The 24092-nt window shown below is 38.1% G+C and overlaps 1 protein-coding gene across 2 annotated transcripts in view; it reads left to right on the top strand.

Moving 5' to 3' along the window:
- Positions 1 to 24092, top strand: part of MACROD2 (mono-ADP ribosylhydrolase 2) — an 861356-nt gene that overhangs the window by 236979 nt on the left and 600285 nt on the right. For both annotated transcript variants that reach the window (XM_035553017.1, XM_035553016.1), the window contains exon 5: positions 22234 to 22350. In XM_035553017.1, coding sequence (XP_035408910.1) covers positions 22234 to 22350 — 117 coding nt within the window. The remainder of the gene's footprint in view (positions 1 to 22233; positions 22351 to 24092) is intronic.

The following is a 24092-nucleotide window of genomic DNA, read 5'->3' as shown; positions in this document are numbered from 1 at the left end:
TAGAAAATTGCTCTCTTATTGTATTTAATGTAATGCTAGTAATGGGATCTTTTTCATTTGAAAGGAAAACTTTTTGCAAAAGTGATGTTAATGAATAATTCATAAATGTTCATGGCAAGGTGAAGAAAAGATAGTTGCAGGAAGAGCATCACTTTTATAAAGCCAGTAGTATACTGTCAGGATGAGACAGTAGTTTTGAAAAACGTTCCTCATTACCTAAGTGGAAAGCATGGTGCCTGAAACACATTTTTTATTGGGTGTATACGGGAGGAGCTTGGGGAGGTCACCTGTTACGAGCAGTGGCTAAGATTTTAACCCCCACAGCTTCTCAGAGCTGACCGGTCTCCTCCTAGATGCTTTCCTGCTCTCCCAGGTGACTGCGAGTGCTCTCTGTGCAGGTACATCTGATGTGAAGCAAGAGGGGGAAGCAGCACAGAGACAGCAGGAGCTACACTCCCCTGAAATGGTGGTTTTCTCACCAGCTCATTTGCAGGCACCTGAAGTGTCAGGGACCAGGATGGAGCAGGAGATTGCCCTGCTCTGAGCGAGGGGCTGGGCTACAGGATCTCGCGGGGTTCCTTCCCACCAGCAGTTGTAAGTGCCATGTGCCGGTTTGCTTCCCTTCTTGCTCTTGGGTTTGCAATACAAACAGGTTTCTGCAGTAGCGCAGCACGCAGCGGAGATCGTTCTCTTCTCTTTTCCTGTTTTCATTTCTCCTTCGTGCCCCAGCCATGGTTTAAGGTCACATTCAGCACAAGGAGATGCTTTTTGACACATCAACTCAATTAACTTCAGATTGTGTTGCAATTAATGATATGCTTTTTTGGTGTTTTTTTTTTTTTTTTTTTTTTACTTTCATAGCAGGCGTATTATCAGATGTTTTAAAGCAGTGTCTTGATATTAAGGCTTCTAGATGAATTACATTCATATACATATATATATATATAGGAATACAACCACATGGGTACTATATAAAATTAGCTATTGTGCAATAATTATCCTGTGGAACTTAATTGCTAGCTTGCTAGTAACATTTTCCTACACAGAAGGCAGAAAACATTTAATCATTGCTTTTAGTATTCCTCCTGTAAGATGAATGTCTGGAAGAAAACACACACGTCAGGTGAAATAAGAACATTTTTTTGTATGTGATTTAATATGAGTTAACTCACTGGACATCCTCTAAGAACTTAATTAAAGTGATGTTTTTGCATGTAGCTTTGTTCCAGTATTGACAGATGTGTCTGCCCAAGATCATTTTATGAATCACCTCAGCATTGAAAAACATGGCAGTTGCTCATAAATTAAGTGTCTCATAACTTCAATGTTTATCCTCTGTGTTGGAATAGACGTATTCTCACTTCAGGCTTTTCCATCTTATTCACTGTGCCGCTACCCATTGCTGCTGTATGCTACTGTTGTACTGTCTGATAGATGAGTAGCCAGAATCATGTGGGCAGGTCAAATCAAATTTCCTTTACTGTAAAAGGTCTGAAAGAATACTCAAGAAGATGCCTCCTTAGTTTGAAAGTCAGGATTTTATGCATTTTCTGTTATATGTTTCCTATCTTTCCTACTTCAATCATTGTTGTTAAAATAATCAAACATTTTTGTAATGTAAAAAACAACAACAACAAAAACCAAAAACAAACAAACAAAAATTCCTCAATTGGTAATAAAACGTACCTTCGTTATACTCTGTACAAGATATGTCAGCAAGAGTAATTAAAATTAATTAATGCTTCTGGTAAAGGCCTCATTGTCCCCTTAAGGTATAGAGCACTGGACTGGAAGATGCTTTTTCAGATTCCAACAAAGTAAACAAAACAAATTTCTTTAAAAGAAAGGCTGCTTTGAAATTTGATCTGTATTATTACAGCTTACCTCTCCATCTTATTGATCGCTTATTGCCCTAACCCAGCTCTGCAGCCTCTTCAGAAGCATTGCCAAGTGTCCCACGCCGGCACTGAGCTGCCCCTCTCAGCGGTCCCGCTCCCACCACGTCACGAGGTATCCCTTCTCATGCATAAAATATAGGCTGGGGGAATTGGTCATGTCAGTTCCACCCACCCCTTGATGTTATATTATGATATGCTTACCGGGAGTCATGTCAGAACCTTTAATTATTTACTAAAGTCATAGTGGCAACTGGTGTAATGATGATGATAGTCTGCGTATCTGTAGCTCTTCTGTCTGAGGAATGTGAAGTACTTTACAAACATTAGTTAAGCAAGTGATATCTTTCCATCACTACTGCTAAGTGGCCCTACTGGAATAATCAGGTTGCTATTAACTGAAGTTTCTCTCCTCTCCATTCATATTTAACATGCTAAAAGAATTGCCGTATGTACTGTGTGCTCTAATTTCCTCTCTTCCTCTTACCTTGTGCCTTTCTCCTTTCGGGTTTGGTTTTCGAGGAAGGAACTTAATTTTTAAAGGGTGTTTATTGTCTAAATGGAAAATGAAAAAATAAAAAAGAAAAGGAATTTCCTAGGTAGAAGGGTTTTTTTAATAAATAGTTCAAGAATTTGCAAGACTTTGGCTTCCAGAGTCAGGCTCTCCAAGGCCCTGTCTCCATGCGTGTTGCAGAGTAGCTGGAGAGCACGGTGCTGTCTTGAATGTTTGTAGAATTGCCAGGGCGCCTCTTAGACGGAGGGGGAAATATAATTTTAAAAAGCGTTTGGCAGTAGTGATAGGCTAGCGTGTATAGTTCTAAAGCTTCTTGGCAATATTGTGCAACTCTTCTGTCTAGGAAAAATATAAAAGTTGCAGACAGCTTTTATCTAACCTGACAGGGTGCAGTAAAATATGGCAGTCACAGCTCAGGAGGTGCTATCTTTCCAAATGCTGCCAAAATATATTGGTGTGCCACAGTACAGTGCTGCTTTATTAAACTCTCTAAACGAAAAAGTAGGATGGGATTTACACATTTCCTGTCTCATTATCCAGAAGTACTTCTGTTCTTTCTTAGGAAAAAAACATGTTCTGATTCTCTTGTAGAATATTATTCACTTTAGGATATGAAACTCTGTATTATTCACATACATAAAAGGTCTGATACAGCAAAAACATCAGAAAGCATTTTCTCTTTGTCTTTGCTGAATCCGTTGATGGGCATTTTGTCAACTTTGGTGTTGGTAGGTGAGGAAGTCATCGTAAGGGCAAGGGATGTCTTCCAGATATCAGGAGATCTGCTTTACTCCAAACAGAGAAGCTGTGCTGGTTCTTCCACAGAAGAAGCCATGCTGGTTTCTTTCTCTGACAGACATCAGATAAATATCCTAATGCCATGTTTGAAAAGGCAGAAGAATGTGGAACATCCTCATCTAGATTATAACTTCAGTTATTTCCCATCATCTTCTATACAAGAGGAATTTTCAAAATATTTCCCTTCCACTTCTGCAGTTTCTGAATCTTCTGAGTTGAGTTAAGGTTATTTGAAAAAAGTAACTTTCTGTTGAGTTCCCATTCTTTAATGCTGTTGACAAAGGGCATTTAATTTATTGTGTAGAAAAAAAAATTGTGCAAGGGTAAGTTTATACATAAAATTTGTAGTATTTCTTCAACTTGGTAAAGTCAGCTGGAAGCATAACAATCTCTGAGACATAAGGAAAAGAAATCAAATTTCATGTTTTCTAATCTTACACATATTAAATTATTTTTACAATGATTTTTAACCTGCACTGTGTTAGGTCAGCTATGTTCATCCCCTCTTCTGGGGGAACGCTGCATATGTTCCTGAGTGTAATAACATCTATACTTTTTGTGTGTGTGTGTGTGTAGCTTTCCTTTTCAGTATTATAAAAGAATTACATTTATCCTCTTGGGAACTGTTAATCGTGTTGATTCACTAAAGCAGTCTTTGTATGAACAGATAACATTTATCATTTGCTTAATAACTGTCATTTTATTTTCTAATGTTGAATAATCGGAAGTAAGAAAGGGAGAAAACAGTTGTTTGTTTAACAAAGCAATTTGGCTGTTTGTACGCTTTTAAGAAAGGAGGCTATATAACTATATGTGTGAGAGAGACATAGGCAACACAGGTATTTAGGAACAATTTGTTTGTTTTTGGAAAAGGGATATGCTTGACAAAAGCTTAATTGTTGTTTTCCCGTACGTGTGCCAAGGCAAAGTACGTGCTGCATTTAGCATGATGCTTCTGTGGGTTCACTCATGCGTCTGAGTATTCAGGAGAGAATGCTGGCAAAAGCCTCATTTTTGAACAGACCTTTCAGATAACCACATTTACCCTCTGTACTGTACTGCGTGCTATTGCATCCAATTTGAGGGCTCTTGAAAAAGTATGCCTCGTTTTGTACTTTGTAAATCTGTTGCTGCTTCACTTTGGAGCAGGTTTTGTTTTGATGTGTAGTGAAGCGTTATCCAGGCTGGTGTAACTAAATGGAGCGCAAGAGCTGGGGAAACAGTAAGTACAACAATCACACCTACTGTAGCAGAAGTGGGAGCAGAGCCATGAATACCTGGCTGACTGTTGTGATGACTGCCCTGTGCAGGCCTTATTTTTGAGTGCATTTCAGTGATGCTTCAATTTTAACTCTTCCTGTCACAAAGCTCAAGATCAGAATATGTTTAGAAAGTGCCATTTATGCTAGGCTGATGGCAACATGGGTGGTCTTCTGACTGGAGGAGTTTTGTGTATTGCAAGGTGTTGCTCCCCTTCCTGTCTGCTGCATCATGGGGAACGCTTATTATGGTCTTGAAACTAATTTAGGAATGTATTGGTGGAAAGGAGTACAGTGATGCTGCCTGTTGGGGTCTTCTGGCTCACCCCAGCATTCATACTCTAAGAAAAGCTTTAGATATGAATCTGTACTCTTCTTCCACTTACTTGCTGTCTCTCTGACCCATTTTACTGTTTTCTTTGTTTATTTTTGTTTGTTTTAAAAAGGAACTGATCTCTAGGTAATACAATTTTAATGTTAAGGTACTTCTACGTCACTTTAAGTTTAAGCATATCCTGAGTCCAGTAAGTAGACACAGGTTTTTAGAGGAAGAAAGGGGCATTTTTAGAGCTATTCTGCAGCGATTTTTAATTCTTCAGAGGATTCCAGAGGTTGCTGTGATGAAGGTGAAGCCTTTCTGGTAGACAAGCAGGTTGCTTGGTCTCCAGGATCACAAGTACGAACAAGGGGCCAGACTTGGGCCAAAATCCATTACAGAGCTACCAAAGACCATTGTCTTTTGTGAGAAATGCTGCTGAAATGTGGCACCGTGTTTGCAGGGAAGAAGTTTACCTCTTGATTTCTGGGAATTAAAACTTAATTAGGCCAGGTTTCTCTGAGAACCCCAAATAATTACATTCTCCTTTAAAACCCACAGGTTTATGAATAATAGAAGGCAAAGATTGAAGATGACTATCCAAACTTTTTTTCTTTTCATTTTTTATTCTGTGCTTTCCTGGGGTACCTATTTGAATATCAAGAGGATGTTATTAGTTTCTTAACGACAAACCCTATAGCATCTGAACAAATTGCAAATGTTGTCTCATGGAGCTGTTTGTTGCTTTCAAGTAGTTAGGCTTGCAACACTAACTCATCTTCTGTTTGATAGCAAATCTGCTGAACATGGGGAAAAAAGGCTGAATGACTTCTCAGTCAATATTCCACCAATAAATGCGGTGGGTGGAAGTTCAAACCCCGATGTTCACTGAGTCATCTTGTCAATCACATTCGTGATCTTTGCAGTATTTCATAAATGTCGTGACCACAGGTAGACATGCTTCACTTACTCATTCACAGATGGGCAGATTGTTATAGTGAAACCAGGGCTCCATGAAGCCAAAGACAGTTTTGTCAGGGATTTCTTGTCAAACTGGAAAAGAAATATGTGATATTATCCATTTGCTCATTGCTTATGCCCTATCCTATATGATCAGGCTGCAAATTTTGAAACACTCATGTTCTGGTTTCCTTGGGCCGTCTGCCGGCTGTCTGTTTCCTACTGTTAATTAATTCCCAACATGTTGTTTGATCCACTGGCTATTTGCAGATGTGTTTGACAGAGGGTTGCAGATTTCAAAACAAGTAGTTTTTTTTTTCCGCATATTTCTGAAAATCAATGTCCACAGAGAAGCTAATGCGTCTCTTCAGGTAAGGAAATCCGGGGATACTCAGCCACTATAAAAGTTTGTTGGCATCATGCGCCTGGCCAGTACTGCAGATTCAGTATAGCACATAGGCATTTATTTACCTTGCCAGCAAACAAAAAAGAAACAGGTTGGAGGCACGGGTGAACTGAGTTTAGAGTAAGTGAAGGGAGACCACAGTTGTGGGACTTTGTGGAGACATGGGGAGAGTCTGGAAGGTACTGAAATTGCCACATGTCACTTTACCCTCAGTTTCCCTTCCTGATTTCCCTATTTGGTGCTCATCTCCTTTGCAAAGTACATAAAATTCTCTAATAAAAAAGCTGTGCAAAGCCTTGAGGAGTTGTTTTGATGCGATGAAAACTCTTGCATTCAAGTTATGTCTGGTCTGTAAAACATTGCTCAATGAGTTATCTATTCAAAACAAATATTCCTGTAATATCTGTATCTGTGCTGACATGCACATAAGGCATTAATGGAGACAGAAGAATATATTGGTACTTGACAAATAAAATTTCCTATTAATTTTAAACAAAAAATCAAGTGGGCAATGTATTTCAATGGAGAAAACTGCCTTTCAGATGACTGTGAAAGTCACTCTCACCTTTTTACTGCAGTCTGTTCAGCAAGCAGCTATATCCCACTGGATTTTACACAGTAATATTTTTAAAAACATTTTTGTTTGGTTGCTTATGTGAATGCTTTCAATGGGCAAATAGATTAGTTCAGGCAAAACAATACTTAAACTCCAGGCATTGCATGCCAGTGTGAACTAATTAAAATCATATTGTGCAATAGGTCAATAGATCAGGAAGTTCTCCTTCTAATTAGAAGAGGTAGTTATAAAAAAAAAAAAAACATATTCTGGCTGAAAAAGAAGAGCAGAGTTAGGAAAAATAAAAGAGGCTTGAGGAAAAGGAATCTGAGCCCTGCTTCTCCACTGAAATCTGTGTTAAGAGTCAGCCCTTTCTTTTTTGAATCATGCTATGTTACGTACTGAGAGATTTGAGACTTTAAATTACCCTTCATTATGAATCTTTGCATTCATCCGTCTCCCTACAGTGCCTGCCCATATTATGCATACTTCTTTCTGCAGATAACAACTCGTAGTCTGGCCTCTGCAAATGGAGGTCTGACTGGAGTATTCGGATCTGTTTGTATTTGCTGTCAGCTTAGACCTTTCATCCTCCTTAATATTTAAGCTACACCTCTTTTTTGTGGTTCTTGCTATCACCACAAATAGGTGCTTGGCCAAACTGAATAGCTGTCATCTTGGGACTGTTTTTGAGTGAGCCTTTTGTGCCAATTATTGTTTAGCTTTCGTTCTTCCATCTTAGTAATTGAAAAGCATTTATTTTCAATAACACGTAGGTGTTGGGTGTTGTTTCACCCTGGAGCATAAACATAATTAGTAAAATATATATATATATATATATATATATACACATAATAACAATAAAAAGATTTTAGATGGCAGAATAACTTTTTTTCTTTAGATTTTTCTCACTTCAGAAGGCAGATCTATTTCAACCACACTTTTGTTCTATAAAGAAAAGTTGAGCAGGGGTGCTGACCTCCAGAGTCCCATCCAGCTGAAGTTATTCTCTGATTTTATACAAGGATATATGTTGAAAATAAAATACAAGAATACTATTAAAAATAGTAAATCTAAGATGTCCGTTTACTGTTGTGTAAGGTACTATTTTTCCATAGGACCACGATGAGCTTCCCTTTAGTGTGAGTTTTGGTAATACTGAAATGCATGAAATATTTATGGTGTAGGATTATAAATTAACTGTAACTCTCCTGGAGACTGTCATGAATTGTTTCACCAGTCAAATGTTTTGCTTCAGTTTGATCTGTGTATTTCAGAAGTACTTAGCGTATAACGTTTTATGTATGATCTTGTGAAGGGAGGGGGGATTACTTTTCTCACCGTCTTCCCATCAGACGTAACTGTGGAACTATGGCATTAGATCACTTTGTGTAAGTCATCTCGATGCTTTCAAAGAGCTTCTCCATCATTCCCTCAGTCTTGTTGCTTCCAGACGCTTCATCCTTAACATCACCACTGCAAGCAGAACGCATTAGTCATTCTAAGACAAGGCTTGTTTATGCTTGTACCCTAGGGTGACTGTTGAATGTTTTTGTTCTGCCATTGCTCAGTTGTTTATTAGTGCCTGTTTACAACTAAAACCTTAAGGGATGAATACCCTATCGTGCTGGCTTGTGTGTGTGCTTGGTGCAGAGTTCGGGTTTGATGTGAATTGCTACTTTGATCTTCTGAACTTTGATTCATACATGTTGTTTGGGCTCAGTAAGAAAACTTTTGCCCTCTTATAAAACAAATTTTTGCTTTATGTGAGTGTGAAAATTGGGGCTTTTGCCCGTTATTTGCAGGTACTCAGGCATTGCTAAAAATCCTGAAAAATTCAAATAAATCCCAAGAAAAATAAAGGCTGCATTTACTTCGGTGTTTGAGTTGGAGCCTAGAGTATCCTTTGAAGGAAATCCCCTTGCTGGCTTCACTGCTCTGTTATTTAGCATAATCAAGTATCACGGAGCACATGAGCTAGGTTTTGTTTGGGTAAAGCTAAACTGGAAGATGTGGCTCTCAAGCATTCTACTGGAAAGCTGGCATTCAGCCCATGGGCTGGACCTAGTTCCCCCAAAGAAGCCCCAAGCTCCCCAGACTAAACAACACAAAAACCTCCTTGCCACCAATAAAAACCATGAAACATGGGCAGTGTTTATACTACAGGTTCTCAGCTCCAGTTGTTTTATTCCACAGATGTGCTCTTGTTGGTCCTCTGTATTTGATAATGAAGATGTAGCCTAAGTGCTAAATTTTGATAGAAAAACGAACATGGGGCTTAATATGCCTTTTGTGTAGGTAGCAGTTTGCAATGCTTCTCCAAACTTCCTTGCCAAATTCACCTTAGTTTCTTTTCACAATCCTGTGCGTGACATTCAGTTTGCAAGCTTGCGTTTGAATAATATGTAAGTAAGTAGACAAAGCAATTTTAAAAAGTATGCTTTCTGACAGTTGGTGGAGTAATATTACACAGTAAGTTGAAATTTATTTTGCCTTCGACACCATTGACTTTACTGTTCAGATTATTTTTTAATAGGGGTAAAGATTGTGTCCTGTGTACATTTCCAGAGAGGAAGCTGGCTTTGAAGTGGAATTTATGCCCAGGGTCTATCACTGATGCAGTCTTTGGAGCTTTGGTATCTACAGCCCACGTTGCATGCCCTCTCACTTTATTCTTTGGCAGATTAGAATGATCACTTGTTTCTAGTGGTGTCAGGCTGCATTTTAGATATGAACCACATATGGCTAAGAAAACCAATAATGTTAATGAGTCTGGCTTAAAATTTGACATAACTTTTCAGAAACCGATGAACTCTTTGCTATATTTATTTCTCTGCAAGCTTTATAAACTAGGACTTTCCATCTTTTCTGTAAAATGCTAGAAATGTAGGTTTTCCCCCTTTAAAAGAAAGCTGGAAAGGAAAATCTGGAGACTTAAGTATAATGCCGCGTATCACAAGATGTATGTTGCTCAGTCTTTCTACTTATCATCATATGTGGTTTTCTCAAAACTTTATATGTTGGACATACACGCATTTGAGTATGTTTATTGCAGCTTTAATGGGCTAATGTTGAGTTGCTTTTTCCTTTTAAAGTGGTTTCTCGGTGCCCTTGTGCTACTTTGTTAATACTGCTCAAACTGTGGAGAACTTGAGACGCTGTGGGTAAATTGTTGTTCAGAATTACCTCTTAAAATTCAGTTAATACTTTACTTATCCATGGAACATTGCTATGGAATTGATGGTGTTTACTCGTTAATTACTGTAGACTGCAGCTCACAGTGCTGGCACTGTGGCTTGTTTGTTACATGTGATGATCACTTTATAAATGTCAATAAAATCAAGACAAAAACCTCTAGTACAACTGGAAGTAACAACTCAGTATTTTCCTCATTAGTTTTGGCAGCAAAGTAGTCTTACAAAGCAGTATGCAATAAAACACCAGCCAACTGAGTCCCACACTGTGGCTATAATTACATATTTTTGCTTGCTAATCAGTAGAATATTTCTGTGTACACTATTATACTTTAATGGTTCTGTTGCAACACCAAATTTACTACAATGTTCTCTTGAAGAAAATGGCACATAATGATTTTGTATTTACTACAAGAAGATATTAAACTAAATAATACATAACGATGCTGCACAGATTAACCAGCTCTTTAGTTCTTCTGTTCCTTATCTCTCTTTTAATAGTGTTTTAGGACAAACATAAAGTTATTTGGGAGGGAATTGCCAGAATTACTGAACTGGTAGATAGAGCCATCTGAGTGGGATGTCTTGTTTCTTACTCGAGAACTATTAGACTGTAATTTTAAGCTGTGCTTAGTACTTTAATTTCCCTTCCCACAACTCCTGGAACATAAGGAAGGCTGCAGCTAACCCAGATAAGTAATAAGTTCATTAATTACAGGCTTACCTTTCTTGTAGGTTAAAAAAGCTTGTGTGGGACTTGATTAAACAGGCTGCTGGGTATGGCCCTGTGGAGGGCTGGACAGGGAACAGCACAGAGAGGTTCCCTGTGCAACTTCTGGATTCTGAGTCTTCGATTAACTCTGAAGGTCACTTACTATTATTAGGCTTTGTGTCCTTTATTTTTTTTTAATTGTTTTTTGTTCAAAGTGATTGCACTGCAAAAAAACAAGTACAGTGGGCAATGTGGGAGGCATTTCTTTATCCAACACTATTTCCATTATCTTGTTGTTTCTTCTGACCTTAGATAAATTTAAAAGAAAAAAAGTCAGGTTATTATTCCATTTCTTTTTAACTGTGGCTATGCAGTCACTGAAATTGAATTTGATCATTATATATATTATATGAATATATTTGAAGATCCTGGCTTAGTATAATGCTTTTCCATTTACCTTGGAAACAGAACTTGCCTGTCAGAGTCAGTCTGTCCAAGATTGGAAAAGGAAGGCAGGTTTGGAGGATGTGGGCTTATGCCCTTTACTCCACATACCAATAATTATGTGGCAAAGTCATGCTGATGCCTCTAACATTTTCATCCATTTGTCAGATTCTGCGATGAAATCTGACACATTAGTGAAAGCAAATAGTTCTCCTTCTGCATTTTATTTGTTGCATGAGTCTGTGTCAGAACATGATACTGTTTTTGCTGGGGAAATTGTACTTAGTATATGTGACGGTTTTTTCATGTTGCTGGAAAATATTTGATATTTCAACATTGCTGAATGCTGTTTGTGTCCTAGATCTTCCAAGTTACCCTTTGGCAAGCATTTGTCTTAGATCTTTTGCACATATGATTTGTCATAGCTTCTCAACAAAAGGATGAAGTATTTGAAACTTTTTATTCCTATTTGCCATGCTCGTGTTAAAACACTGTCTGAAAGAACTTTGTTCACACATCATTTTCTGGTTAATCTAGTGTTTACCTTTTTCTTCCCTTGTATTTATTCCAGTTGAATACATTGCAGTGTGTTCAATTGGATTTACCTATTGCAAGGCAATTTTTGTATAATTAATACTGTTAATTAATCTGGCTTCAGACAGCACTCCAAATTGAGAGGACTCTGTGATTGCGGACTGAGAAGCATCTCAACCAAGATTTCTCCTTTCAATGGTTCATGATAAAAGTATACTAGCACAAGTGAAAATGGTACAGGAAATAAGAAAACCAGCTACTACTTAGTAAATAATTCATAGTATTCCTATAGCTGCTAAGCCTTACTGCAAGCAAGAGGATATCTCCTTGTTGATACTTAGTCCTACTCCTTTGTATACTCCAGCTGCTGCCCTAACTCTGAGTTCCCACAATCCCTGTTTCTGAAGTCCTTTGTATGTCACGGTGGCTCACCTTCAAGCCAACTCCTTTACTTCAAAAATATATATCTATATATAAAAATAAAAATCTGATCTAATGGATTTAACTTCATAGTAATCTATGTGACAGAGGCATCTTAAGTTTTAATTAATATAGTCCTTATGTAAAAGAAAACTATGGACTTTGGCTTAGACTGATGTTAAGCAGAGTAACATAACTGGCAGTATTTGTCACTAACACTGTTGCGATGCTTGCCCTGTGCGTGTGTTTTTTCACTGAATTCAGACTGTCTCAAGGACTTTCTTCATTTTCAAAGCTCTCCATGTAGACTGTGTAACCTGTGCAAAACCCATCTTGTTCTTAGTGACTCTGCCTGCTGGGACAACTAAATGTTGTTCCTTCACTAATGAAGGGAAGCCTGTGAAGCCAAGAGACTTTTTTTCCATGGGAACGGGGACATGCAGAACATCTACAGAACCACTGCCTTCTGAACTGGATGTAGTCACTTCTGCAACTTAACTTTCATATAGTAGTTTCTTCATCTTGTCTCTTGTGGTCTGTGCATCACCTAAACCTGCATGGAGATTGCTGATGCTAAATAGTCAAGCTGAACCCGTATGGGTTAGAGGGGAAGGGAAGAGACAACTCTTGAAAACAAACAAGCTCATTGCAAAATTTTTAGAACATGATATTTGAAGACCTAAGTCATAGAAGCGTTTTCTCTGCACACCTGCTTGCCTTTCTCTTGCAAGATTCTTAAGGGAAGTGGAGCTGTTCACCCTGCATTATGTTTCACCTCAGTCTGGCTCAGGCTTTGTGTCCTCTCTTAGGTTTTACCTAAGGCTTGAATGTACTCTTCTGTTCTAGCAGTGGTATGCTCTCTGCTTGTGCTTGTGCCTGGCGCGCCCCTGTACCTAAAGAGAAATTCCCATGCCAGTGTCTGCATTAATTTTGTTTAGTTAGAAGCCGTATTTAAGTTAGAAGCCAGATTTAAAAAGATGTTACATGAGAATGCCATTGGTTCTTCCATATTCTACATGATGAGAAGGTCTTGGATCACTCCCCCACGCATTCCAGCAGTGGGGAACTTTAGACATTATTTTGTTTTCAGTATACCTCTAAAACGCTTAGGAATGACACGCCAGCAGCTTGTTGGGCTGTGAGGATGCACAGCAGTTACGAGGCTCCCTTTCAGTCCATCATCATACAATTATTACTTGGTAGCCTGTTCTCTCTGAATCCTTGACCCGTGCCTGACAACTGTTAGCTGATCATAGTGAATAAATTTGTATAATCACTGTGCAATTGCTGCTTAATAACTGTACTATGAGTATGCAAGCACCTACCCTGGTTTAATATAACTCATCTCCCATGCACTTAGTATTTTTGAAGCATTTAGAAGTAATGGAGCATGCTGCTGTAGTGTCCTGTCTCTCCACGCAGAGCCCTAAAATGCTGAAAACTGCAGAAGAGGGAAAGATGTGTTGTTTAAAAAAAAAAAAAAAAAGTTAACAAACAACAGAGGGAAAATGCTTGGCTATGTGTCTTATAAATGGGGGGAAAAAACAAACGAACAGAAAAATTCCTGAAAAAAATTAGGTTTTTTACCGATTTCATTCTCTTTTTCTAGGTTAGCTTCATGCTTTTCCTCAGAACAACCTGCAGTATTTATTTCTTTGCTAATGGTTCTGTCTGCGTTACACAGAGGACTACAGAATTGGAAGATAAAATTCCAAATGCGTGTACAAATCTGAGATGATCACAAAATGCTCACCAAAAAAAAAAAAGCATGCTGGGGATGATATTGATGAGGCATCCTGCTAGGTTTTTGAGCTGCCAATATGGAAGGGTTAGAAGAATATTTTGTGAAAGCACTAGTAATTTCTTACTCTTTTCTTAACCTCTATTTTTAAGCATTTGCCTTTGGCCATCATGTGAGATGGATTGCTGAGACTGGTGGACACTGGGTCTCACCAGTGTGTCTGTTCCTGCATCTTGATTTCTTTTCATGCAGCATCGGAACATTAGTAACATTTTTATTTATTTTTTTTAAATCTGAGTTTCATTGCCCTTTCAGGAGTGTTTTTTTTTTTTTTAAATCTTTTTATCTACTTGTTTCTTTACTGTTCCTCAGAGTTTAACTTAATGTTTCAGAACAGTGCAGGAGGAAAAACAGACCGCATAGTTCTATGCGCTAGACAGAGATTGATATCCCAGTAGTAGCCTAATGTCATCAATAGCTTAATAGGCATCGTGGCAAAAGAGAGTTTCGGTGAGTTTTTAAAAGCAGTAATGTGATTATTTGCTGTGAGTTTCTCCTGTGCTTGAGGGAGGAAGCACAAAGGTGCTTGTTTAAAAAGGACACCACTGAGAGGCTGGAGGAGGCTGGCATCTTGGTGCAGGTAGCATTGACTTTCTGTGTGGAAAGTGTTAAGCAGAGCCTGAGTTGCAAAGGGCTGTGAAAGGAGGGGAAAGTAAATGATAAATAAATGAGTTCTGATGTGATCTCCCTAAATATTTGCATGTAAGTTCAAGGTAGAGCAGAAGCTTAGATGTTAGGTGAAAGCTTAACTAACAATTATATTTGTATCTCTGAAATAGGCAGAGCAACGACTAATTTACTCACACAATTTCCTGACTCTTCAGGCGGACACATATCTATCTTTTTTATTTTATTTTTTTCCCACACAGTCCTATTCTTAAGCAGGTCCACATTTTAAATTTTTAATAATGAAGGTCTTGTAATAATAGCACGGTAGCATGAATGGAAATCCAGGGCAAAATAAAATAAGTAGGCATCCTAGCCACAAAATGAAGCACGGACTGTTTGCCTGTGCGGTATCCGGCTGGAAGTGAGGTACTGTGACTGCCCAGGAGCCTGAGGAAAGGATTTTGGAGTCACCAGCCTCGTTTCTTCAGGATGATACTGCATTTGAAAAACAAAATGAAACAAAACAAACTTTGCAGCTTTTTAAGATAAGAGATGTCAGTTCTGGAAGCAAGTTCAGCTGAACATGAACTGAATTTGGTTTCACAGCATAGAATAGCCAGAAATTTCACCTGACTTCAGCTTCTTACTTCACTTATGAATAAACAACAACATGGAATTTTTCCGCTTGCCACAGCGAAGCATTTCAGGCTTAGCTGTTTCAGTCCCATCTGCAGAAGACTGTGGTGTGTCAGGTGTCTCAACATCAACACAATTAAAAGGAGGTGGATGGTTCCTTCACACATGCCTTAATGTCAGGATTTTGGACTGGGAAAAACTGGAAAAACACTATTGGAGCCTTTCCTAGTTCTTTTTTTACTGCCAAAAGTGTGACATTCAGACAGGTTTATCAGACCCATGTTTCTCAGAGCCCTTATGCTGCTTGAGTGGGCTGACAAAAGTGTGAATCCTATTGACATTATAACTCTGTCTACAGAATTGAAGTGGAGCTCTTGGAGACTAAGAAAGATGACGTCCCAAGTATGAGATAAAACGCATGCAATATTTGTTGCTTAGTTGGTTACAGAAGGGACTTACCAATTGTCATTGCTAATGTGACACAACAACTTTTACTCGGTTTTTCATATATTTTTGAGTTTCTGATATCCCCAAGATATTTGACTAAAACAAAGAAATGATATCTGCCAGAAAATGTGAGTTTACTATTATTATTGTTTCATGTTTTTCAAAGTAAGAACGATTGATTGTGTGCAATAATTGTAGCACATACTTAACATTTAACAGACCCATGAGTAAATGAGTTTTATTTTGACATGGACATTGATTGTGTTGGGTTGTGCAGCTGCTTTGGCTATCCTTCAGTGTGAACCATATCCAGATTAAGGACAGTTTTATCATAAAGCATCAAGTTGGTTTTAAAAACTTTTCACCATGGCAGGCAAAACCTGCTGGTTTTTAATGGTAAATTTGAAGGATCTCATCTAAACAATATTCTAAAATACAAGTTTCCCAGGGATGACTTTACAATAAAGCTAAGATACGCCATTGCTTTAAGTAGGCTTGTTCCTTGCTGTTTGTACTGGAATAATGTTTTTACTACTTACTATTATTACATGAAATTCCCTCTGCAGCATGGTTTAGTGGTTGGTATTGGCTGGACTCAGAGTTTTAATTCTGGCTGCAGCCAGGTCCTTTGTGCAATCTGAAATGCAGATTCTTAACCGAAGACAGGCGCTTTACAGAGAATGGGAACTGACACCCAACCAGTAGCGTAAACTTTGGGGTTTTGAACTTTTGGTTCTGTCTTGGTTCAACTCAGGTGTAGGCAGTAAGAATTTCTGAAAACTAGTATTTAAGAAACTGCAAATTTTGATTGTCTGCGGTGAGACAGGAATCTAATTCAGTGAAGCAGCCATCTCAAAATACAGAGTTCATCTGTGTTTTTGTTTTTAAAATGGAGAATTTTAAGGCAAAGTCAGATCATGCTTTTCAACTTCTTCAGATGGTGGCTAGAAAGTACTGTATAAATGCAAAGTATTTAAAATTAATTATGTTGGAGGCCTATAAACCAGTGCATTGATTAAAAATCTTCAGTTCATTAAACTTCCCCATGGCAGAGGCCATCTCTGTAATATAAACTGCCGTTTCTAGCAGCGGCGGCCGACTGGCATCTGTGTAGTAATCTTTTTAAGATCCCCACCTTTGTTCATTAGACTAGCAGCTGTTGTCTCGTGCTGTGCACGATTTATTTCCCCTTGACACCAGTCTCGGAGGTGCAGTTGTGCCTTTCCCAGTACTTGATTCTAGTGAACTTCCTAGAGGCACTTTACCAGTTTTGCGGGTTTTTTCACTGTCGTCGTTTCAGTGTGCATTCTTGCAGTGAGCTTTTTGAAAGGACCACAAGTACTGAGGACATGTATAACACAGGTGTGCTGCAGCTGGGGCAAACCAGATTCCTCTTGTGTGACCCGAGCAACGTATCTGTTATAATAACATTTTTCTGGTTTGATTCACTCCTGGCATTTACCACGTGGAAGAACAGTAAGGCTTCATAGATAAATCATGCACCGTTAACTTGCTTAAATAAGTAAATCTCCTGAATTTCCTGGTGAAAACCAGAAAAAAGATCTGGAAAAGCACCAAGAACAGGAATTACTATGGAAAAAGAGTATATAGTTTCTTGAAATATAACATGATAAGTCTGCATATGTTGTTTACACCGTAACTTGAATTCACCCAGCCTCAGATGCAAGGTCACAAAAGAAGTTTGGGGCTTATTATTCCCGGAGGCGGGGGGGGGGGATTGTATTATTTTGCTGTGGTGTTTGATTACCTTACCCTTTTTTATTACCATCTGCACCGCAAGGCTGGTTTTGCTGAGTTTTTTTTTAAAGCAGCATCCCATGATACCCTTAAGTCTCTGTTTCCTGTGCTTTTGCTTCATTTGCAATTTTAAGAGATTTTACCTAAGAAATAGATTTATTCTACATTGTACATTAGTAAATTAGCTATTTTTACTATCTAACTTTAACCCTTTAATTCTGGAGAACAAATACAGTTGTTTTACAAGAAATTAAATAAGAAAATATTTAACTTTTTAGCATCCTGTAATCTGCAGTAGTGTAGAAAGATGTTTTCAAAGATTTCCATGTTTTCTTAAAACTCGTTGTTTTTAGAATACTCTCATTTTGCCTAGGAATTTTATTTTGAAACTTAATTTTGTCCATGTATTTTAAGCAATTATTTTCAGGCGACTTCTTTGTGCAACCAACACCATTGACTGCAGTAGCTTTGGAAAGAGTTTTTCTTCATTAACAGCTTCTGCTGAATTGTTGGGAGAACAAAGTGCTGTCCCTGGTGACTCCTAAAGCTTATGGATGCATGCAAAGTGATTGCTAATATTATTTTTTAATGAAAAAATGTTGGGGTAGTACTTTTAATAGCTTTATGCAAGCATGAACTACTTCAAGTATAGTGCTAAATCTCAAGCTCCTTGAGCCGTTCTTCAGCCCTCGTGACATATTTCCTATACGTGCACCTTCAAGACTAAGAACCCCCTTCCATGTGCTTCTCCAGTGAAGGCAGCATGAAGCGGTAAATACAGAAACCCCATTTCTGCTGGCTCTCCACACATGGCAGTGCAGTGAGTAACTGGATCACATTTAAAAGCAGAGCTCGACTGGCTTAAGTCTTTGTAGGCATCTGAAAGCAGAAGTGTTGTGTGTTTCCTCCCAAGCATTTATCTCGGGGTGGCTGCTAGGGTGCAGAAAAAGAAGAGGAACCATTCCGCAGATTGCTGCTGCCTCGCTGGCAGCACCTCCTGCCCCAGTCACAACTCATCTAGTCAGAGTGCGATCAAAAATCCTCAGTTTATAAGCATGCAAATTTTATCAAGAAGCACAGTGTCAGGAAGGACAGTTAGCAGCCTTGCCTGTAAGACTTGCCTTCAACTCTTGCCAGTACTTAGAAATGTCAATTATTTGGCATGCAGACCAGAGGCGGGATTTCTTGTCAGCTAGATAGTTTTGTCTGTGGGGTTTTCCCACATCTTTCCTGTAGTTGTGAGATGACAGCTCACTTGGGTATATAAATGACCCCAAGTACGTATATATATGGTTTCCATAAACCTGGACAGGAAGACAGCCTGTAGAAAATAGGCAAATTATGAAGCTGAGTGATATCTTCTGAGTAAAATGACGTTTTTGACTGGTGGTAGAAAACAGTGATAATGCCTAATTCCTTATCACTGTCACATGATGCGAGTCAGATTTGAGCATAAGTGAAGTGCCTGGGTTTTTACAGGCAGCTGCACAAAGGAATTCCAGGAAAGGAACAGTGGGTTGTGGCTTAACGTTTTCTAAATCTGTTTTGAAAAATGCAGATGAGCACCTATATATCAAATTGATGATACAGATGAAGTATTTGAAACCAATATATCAAAGATTCTTCACTTTCCTACAAAAGTAATTTGTCAGCATGCCATTATTATCATGTAAATCTCTTCCTCCTTACCACACAATAACAATATATCTTTGGACATCATTTTTCCCTCCTGAGGTTGTTGCATTATCTGTAATTTCCATAAAGTTATTCTCTTAACAATGCTTACTTCACTGTACACTTATATTGCTAGTCAGTGCGCTCTTTCAGGAAACAAAATAGCTCACATGAATGTTTTGTGCAGGCCTCTCCATGATTTTTTGAATTAATACAGCGAAGGCATGTTTTAGCAGAGGCTGAAGTATCGCATTTAGATTTGATAATCTACTCTATCTTTGCCATTTTTTTTTCTTTATGTTACGCAGTGCTCACATTTAGCAAGATGTTTTACTGCTTGGGTTTCTGCTAGAAGAATTATCAAAGTTGTGTCACATATATTATTGGAAATATAGAATGTTTCTAGTGTGATTTATTGAGTTCTCATCGTATTAATGGAAAAAGCATACATTGATCAGAGGTCATCTTGCCCAAGTATTTTGTAAGTATGGTAGAAGAAAAGTTATTTATACAACAGTGATTTTTTTTCCAAAAATCGTTCTTCTGTGTGGTCACTGAAGTATATCAAATGCTAATGTCTCAGTTTCCATCTATGCCTGTCCAGAGTATTCAATCATTTTCTGTTAAGTCATCTTTATAAGAGAAGCATGCACTTCTACTTGTTTGTTTTTGGCAGATGTCTTCCATTTTCCTTGTCATATGTCAGAATTGGTTATGATAGAATTGATTTGCCTCAGTTAAAAATTCAATTTTTTTTCAATTACCTTTTCATCCTTCTGGAGGCTGCTTCGATTACTAAGGGTCGGAGAGGACCTGTGGGGAGCCAGCTCCAGGAAACCGTGATAGGCCGTTGGTACCTTAGCTGGGTGTGCATTAAGAGCTTGCTTCTCCCATCGTGAGATGGTTTATGGCTGCGGAGCTGCAACTGTCTTTCTGTTGGCCATTGCAGCCGACCTGGCACGTGGTTTGTTAACGCATTGGCTATGTTAATGCGCTGTGGATTTAGAAGTGGCAAATCTGTGCTTCCGCTTCCCCATCAGAGGCGATGGTTTATTTTTGCAGGTTCTGTTATTTGGCTGTGCTCTGAGCTGGATCTGGGTGAAAATAAATGCAATTTTGTGAAAAAGAGGTTGATTTATCCGTATGATTTGGTTGAGAGGGTAGATGAACAAGCAATTGTACAGACACAGCTCAAGGCAGGGTGCCCAGTGGTGAGGGACAAGAAATTGCTCAGGGCTGGAAATGCTTAATCCACTGCCAAGGGATAACTGCTTGGATTTGAGTCCTTGTCCAGTGCTCCCGAGGTGAAAGACTTCTTCCTCTGTTGAGGATTGCGCATAAAGTGCTAGTGCTAAGCATTTTTTTTTTAATGTTAATGTCTCAGGAAACACTAATGTTGGTAAAGATTGTGGTGGTAGTGGTGCTTATAAAAATATACTTGAGGTTTCAACGCATTCTGTTTTACTTATCCTCCTTGGTTTGGAAAAGCACTTAGTAATTAAGCTAAAATAATTAAATAGGATATTAAAAGCACAGGATAGATTTCCAGCATTCTTTTTTCCCCTTGAGGTCACAAAATATTATTCTTGCATTAACATCCTGGAGTCTGTTGAGCAGAGATTTTGGGTACGTTAAAAACAAAAGTTCAGTTAAGGTAAGTAATAAGACTTGGCATCTTGGCGTAGTTGGTGCGCAACATGCTTATAGCTCCACAAGCATATCCTTTCCAGTAAGAAGGTTTCAGAAAATACATTGAAGGTGGAACAACACATGATTCTGTAATTATCTTTGTCTAATACAGAATATTTCAAAATGATGATTTGAAAATCAGTGGTGCAGTGTCCAGGATGAGTATGGAGAATTATAAGCAACTGCTTATCTGATTTCACTGTGTCATCTCAGTATTAACCCTGGCAGAGAACACCTCTGAACAGATAGCCACGATTTTAACTCAGTCGAAGGCTTAATTCAGATAAAGGTGTTATCTGCCCCTCAACTCAGGGACAGACGGCTTCGGAGAAATGTGCAACACCTTGCAAACCTAGCTGTGCCCCTCATGCAGAAAGTTGTTGTTTCCATTCCAGCTTCAGAAACGACTCAGGGGTGAGGGAGCTACCTGAGCTCCCTGCCTCCTGGCTGGCAACGAGTGGCCAAGTGGCCAAGCGTAGGATGGTCCAAGTCTTTCTGTAATAGCCTGTAGAGAGGTACGCAAGTTAGGCTATGAATAGATTATATGCATCTCTTGAAATCCCATCTCTAATTAGCTTTTCAAAGCTTTTTTGCTTTAATTGTTTCAAACATGCTGTTGGGAACTGTTGTGGCTTTGAACTGGTTAAAGACAAAGTAAAATATTGAACAATGCAAATACAGAATCTGTGTTTCGTGTCTGCACAAGGATTTGTTTAGCCTTTCTACTTCAGCTTATTTTACCTTTTTGAATTGATAGCGTAATTTTTACGGTGATTATTGCCTGTAGTGAAACTTCATCATTGCTGCTGACTTAGGGCCTTCTTGTAGTTGCTGTGTTGGTGCACACAGTATTTCCTTTTTTGTTTGTTTCCTTTTTCTTAAACTTTTTTTGCCATAATTACAGTAAATGTTTTCTTTGATTGCATGTGGAGTGAGCAAAAATGCTGTGCCAGCAGCCTTTTCTTTTTCCTTTGCTGCTGCTACTATTATTTTCCTGGCTCCTGAGGGTAAAAAGATCTATGCACTCTACTAATTTTCTTGCATACTTAGCTGCAATTGCAACCTTTAGTAATTATTATTTAATTAACTCCAAAGTATTGAGTGAATAATGCAAAACAAAAAAAAAAAGAAAAGGAGGAAGGTCAAAACAAGGTATTTTTGTAAATTTCAAATACATAAGCATTATTATTGGAATTTTTGTATAAGGCATTAATAGGACACTGACATTAAATAGCCTGCGTAATTCTAGAAGAATCAGAGCTCTGTAGTACAAGGCAGTTTGGTACTTAGATGGGAATCAATTTTATTTTAATAATTGGTAGTGAGAATTTCTTTGAGCTTTGAATAAGACCACTTTCTGTTATGGACATTTTAATTCTGCTGTATCTTTTTGAAATTTTTTCTTTCCAATTAGCAGCTGTTTACTAAATACAATTTTTCGGGTAAACATTGACTAATTCTGCCAGAAAAAATGTTTGTATATACTTGAATGTCTGCTTATAGATCTGTAGGTCTCTGCATTTAAAAATGAGCAGTAATTGTTTATGGCCATACATTTGTTTGAGTACAACATAAAGACTGGCTTTTAATAAACAAAATTTCTGCTTGTAGTGGATGGCTGTATACACAGAGCTGCTGGGCCCTGTTTAGTTGCTGAATGCCGCAACCTGAGTGGCTGCGAGACTGGACAAGCAAAAATTACGTGTGGATACGAACTACCTGCAAAATGTAAGTCGACTCCTTCTCAGCATTTCCTTTTTGTTTTAAGCACGTGGAGATGGTGTGCATGCTTTATTTCCCGGTAGTCTAATTCAACAAGGTATTCATTTTACAAAATTAGCAGCGGGACTTAATTAAGCGTGTTCTGTAATAATGCCTTCCCCTCAAAGCAATTCAGGCTTTTCTAAGTGATTATTTCACCTATGTTATCTGATGAAAACTTACATATCTTGAAAACATAAAGCATCTTTCATGTTTACTTTTTTTGCAAGCTAAAACATATCCTTTCGTATGCATAATAAAGGATTTGAAATGCTTTAAGAAGTATGAACAAAATATACATTATCATATTTAAGTTCCATGGAGACAGTTTTTGGAAATGTTGCATATTTCATATTCGTCATGCAGATTCCTTGATTGTGAATACTTTGAGAGCTGAGGAGATCAAAGTGATGTATTGTGTTTTCAGTTGCTATGTAGAGGCTGATTGGCAATTACTGTGAAGGCATCTGTTACACTTTAGCTTTCGGCGGAGTGCAGCTCGGTGCTGGAATGTTTTTGCACTTTCAAAGTGGAATTGCCAAAATTCCTTATTTAAAATAGGAAGAAGGCTATTTCACCTTGTTGCACAGTTGTTGAGCTGGTCTTGGAAAAAATTAACATGTTGACAGCATGTTGGTTGGACAGTCTGTTATGTAAGAATCAAATGTAGGAAATCTCTTCAAGTTTGGATCTTACTAGAAAAGTATGTTAAGAAACGATGATACAAATATCAAGAAAGCATTACAAACAGCATATAACTAGAACTGAAGCTCTGGTTTTTTTAATATGCAATCTGCACTAGGAACATGCCTCATTCAAATGTATTTAGATCTGTTCTCTGGTAAATTTCGCTTCAGATCAGGGACGTTGCTGTGGAAGATCCAACGTGGTAGTTATATGTTTTTTTTTTCCTTATATGATCAAAATCTTTACCAAATTCCTATAAAATGGATAAAATTATCAAATAACTACTGACAGTAGATAATCTGCTGTGGATTTTTGCGATTTAATTCTTCTTTAAAAAAAATACAAATAAATAAATAAATAAACCTTGGGAGGCTAAGAAAGTTGCTCATCCATGGGTGCATAATACCTCCCATGTATTTTAATGAGAGAAACTAAATGCAAGGTACCAAAGCAACAAGCACTGAACTGCATTTGAAAGAGAGAGTCATGGCTGAGGCATGGCTTCCCTTAAAGTTTTATAGCAGTTTAATGTGTCTTGCTTTAGTTAGGTTTGTAGAATGGGATCCTGCTTGAAGACTGTAGGGAAAATTTTGTTTTGTTCTTTATATAGAAATGATAAACAAAACAATGAGAAAACCCATTATCACTTGCAGTTTGAAATAAAACCTGTAACCACCTGCAGAGAAAAGCCAATATTCTGCTTAATCGATATTCTTAGAAATTGAAATTGCATCCAAGATGCATCTATTTGTATTTGATCATGCATCACACGAGATGGAGAAAGGATACATTAACTGGCAAACAGGCTAACGGAGGGAAATGTACAGTTTACATGCAGAGTCTGAGAATTAGGTACTCTTGGCTTTTTAGATTTTTTTTCCTTGAAACGTATTTGTGTTCATCAACTGTTGTTTTCTTTTGCTCTTCCCTTTAGAAGCTTTTGGTTGTGGGCTCATTCAATTACTGTACCTTGTAGACCGTTCATCTGGAAGTGATCAAACAGTTGAGACTGTTTTCATGTT

This window comes from Cygnus atratus, chromosome 3, assembly GCF_013377495.2.
Source record: "Cygnus atratus isolate AKBS03 ecotype Queensland, Australia chromosome 3, CAtr_DNAZoo_HiC_assembly, whole genome shotgun sequence".
In the NCBI taxonomy this organism is placed as follows: Eukaryota; Metazoa; Chordata; class Aves; order Anseriformes; family Anatidae; genus Cygnus; species Cygnus atratus.
Note: the sequence above shows the minus strand (reverse complement) of the source record. Positions and strands in the feature narration are given on the sequence as shown.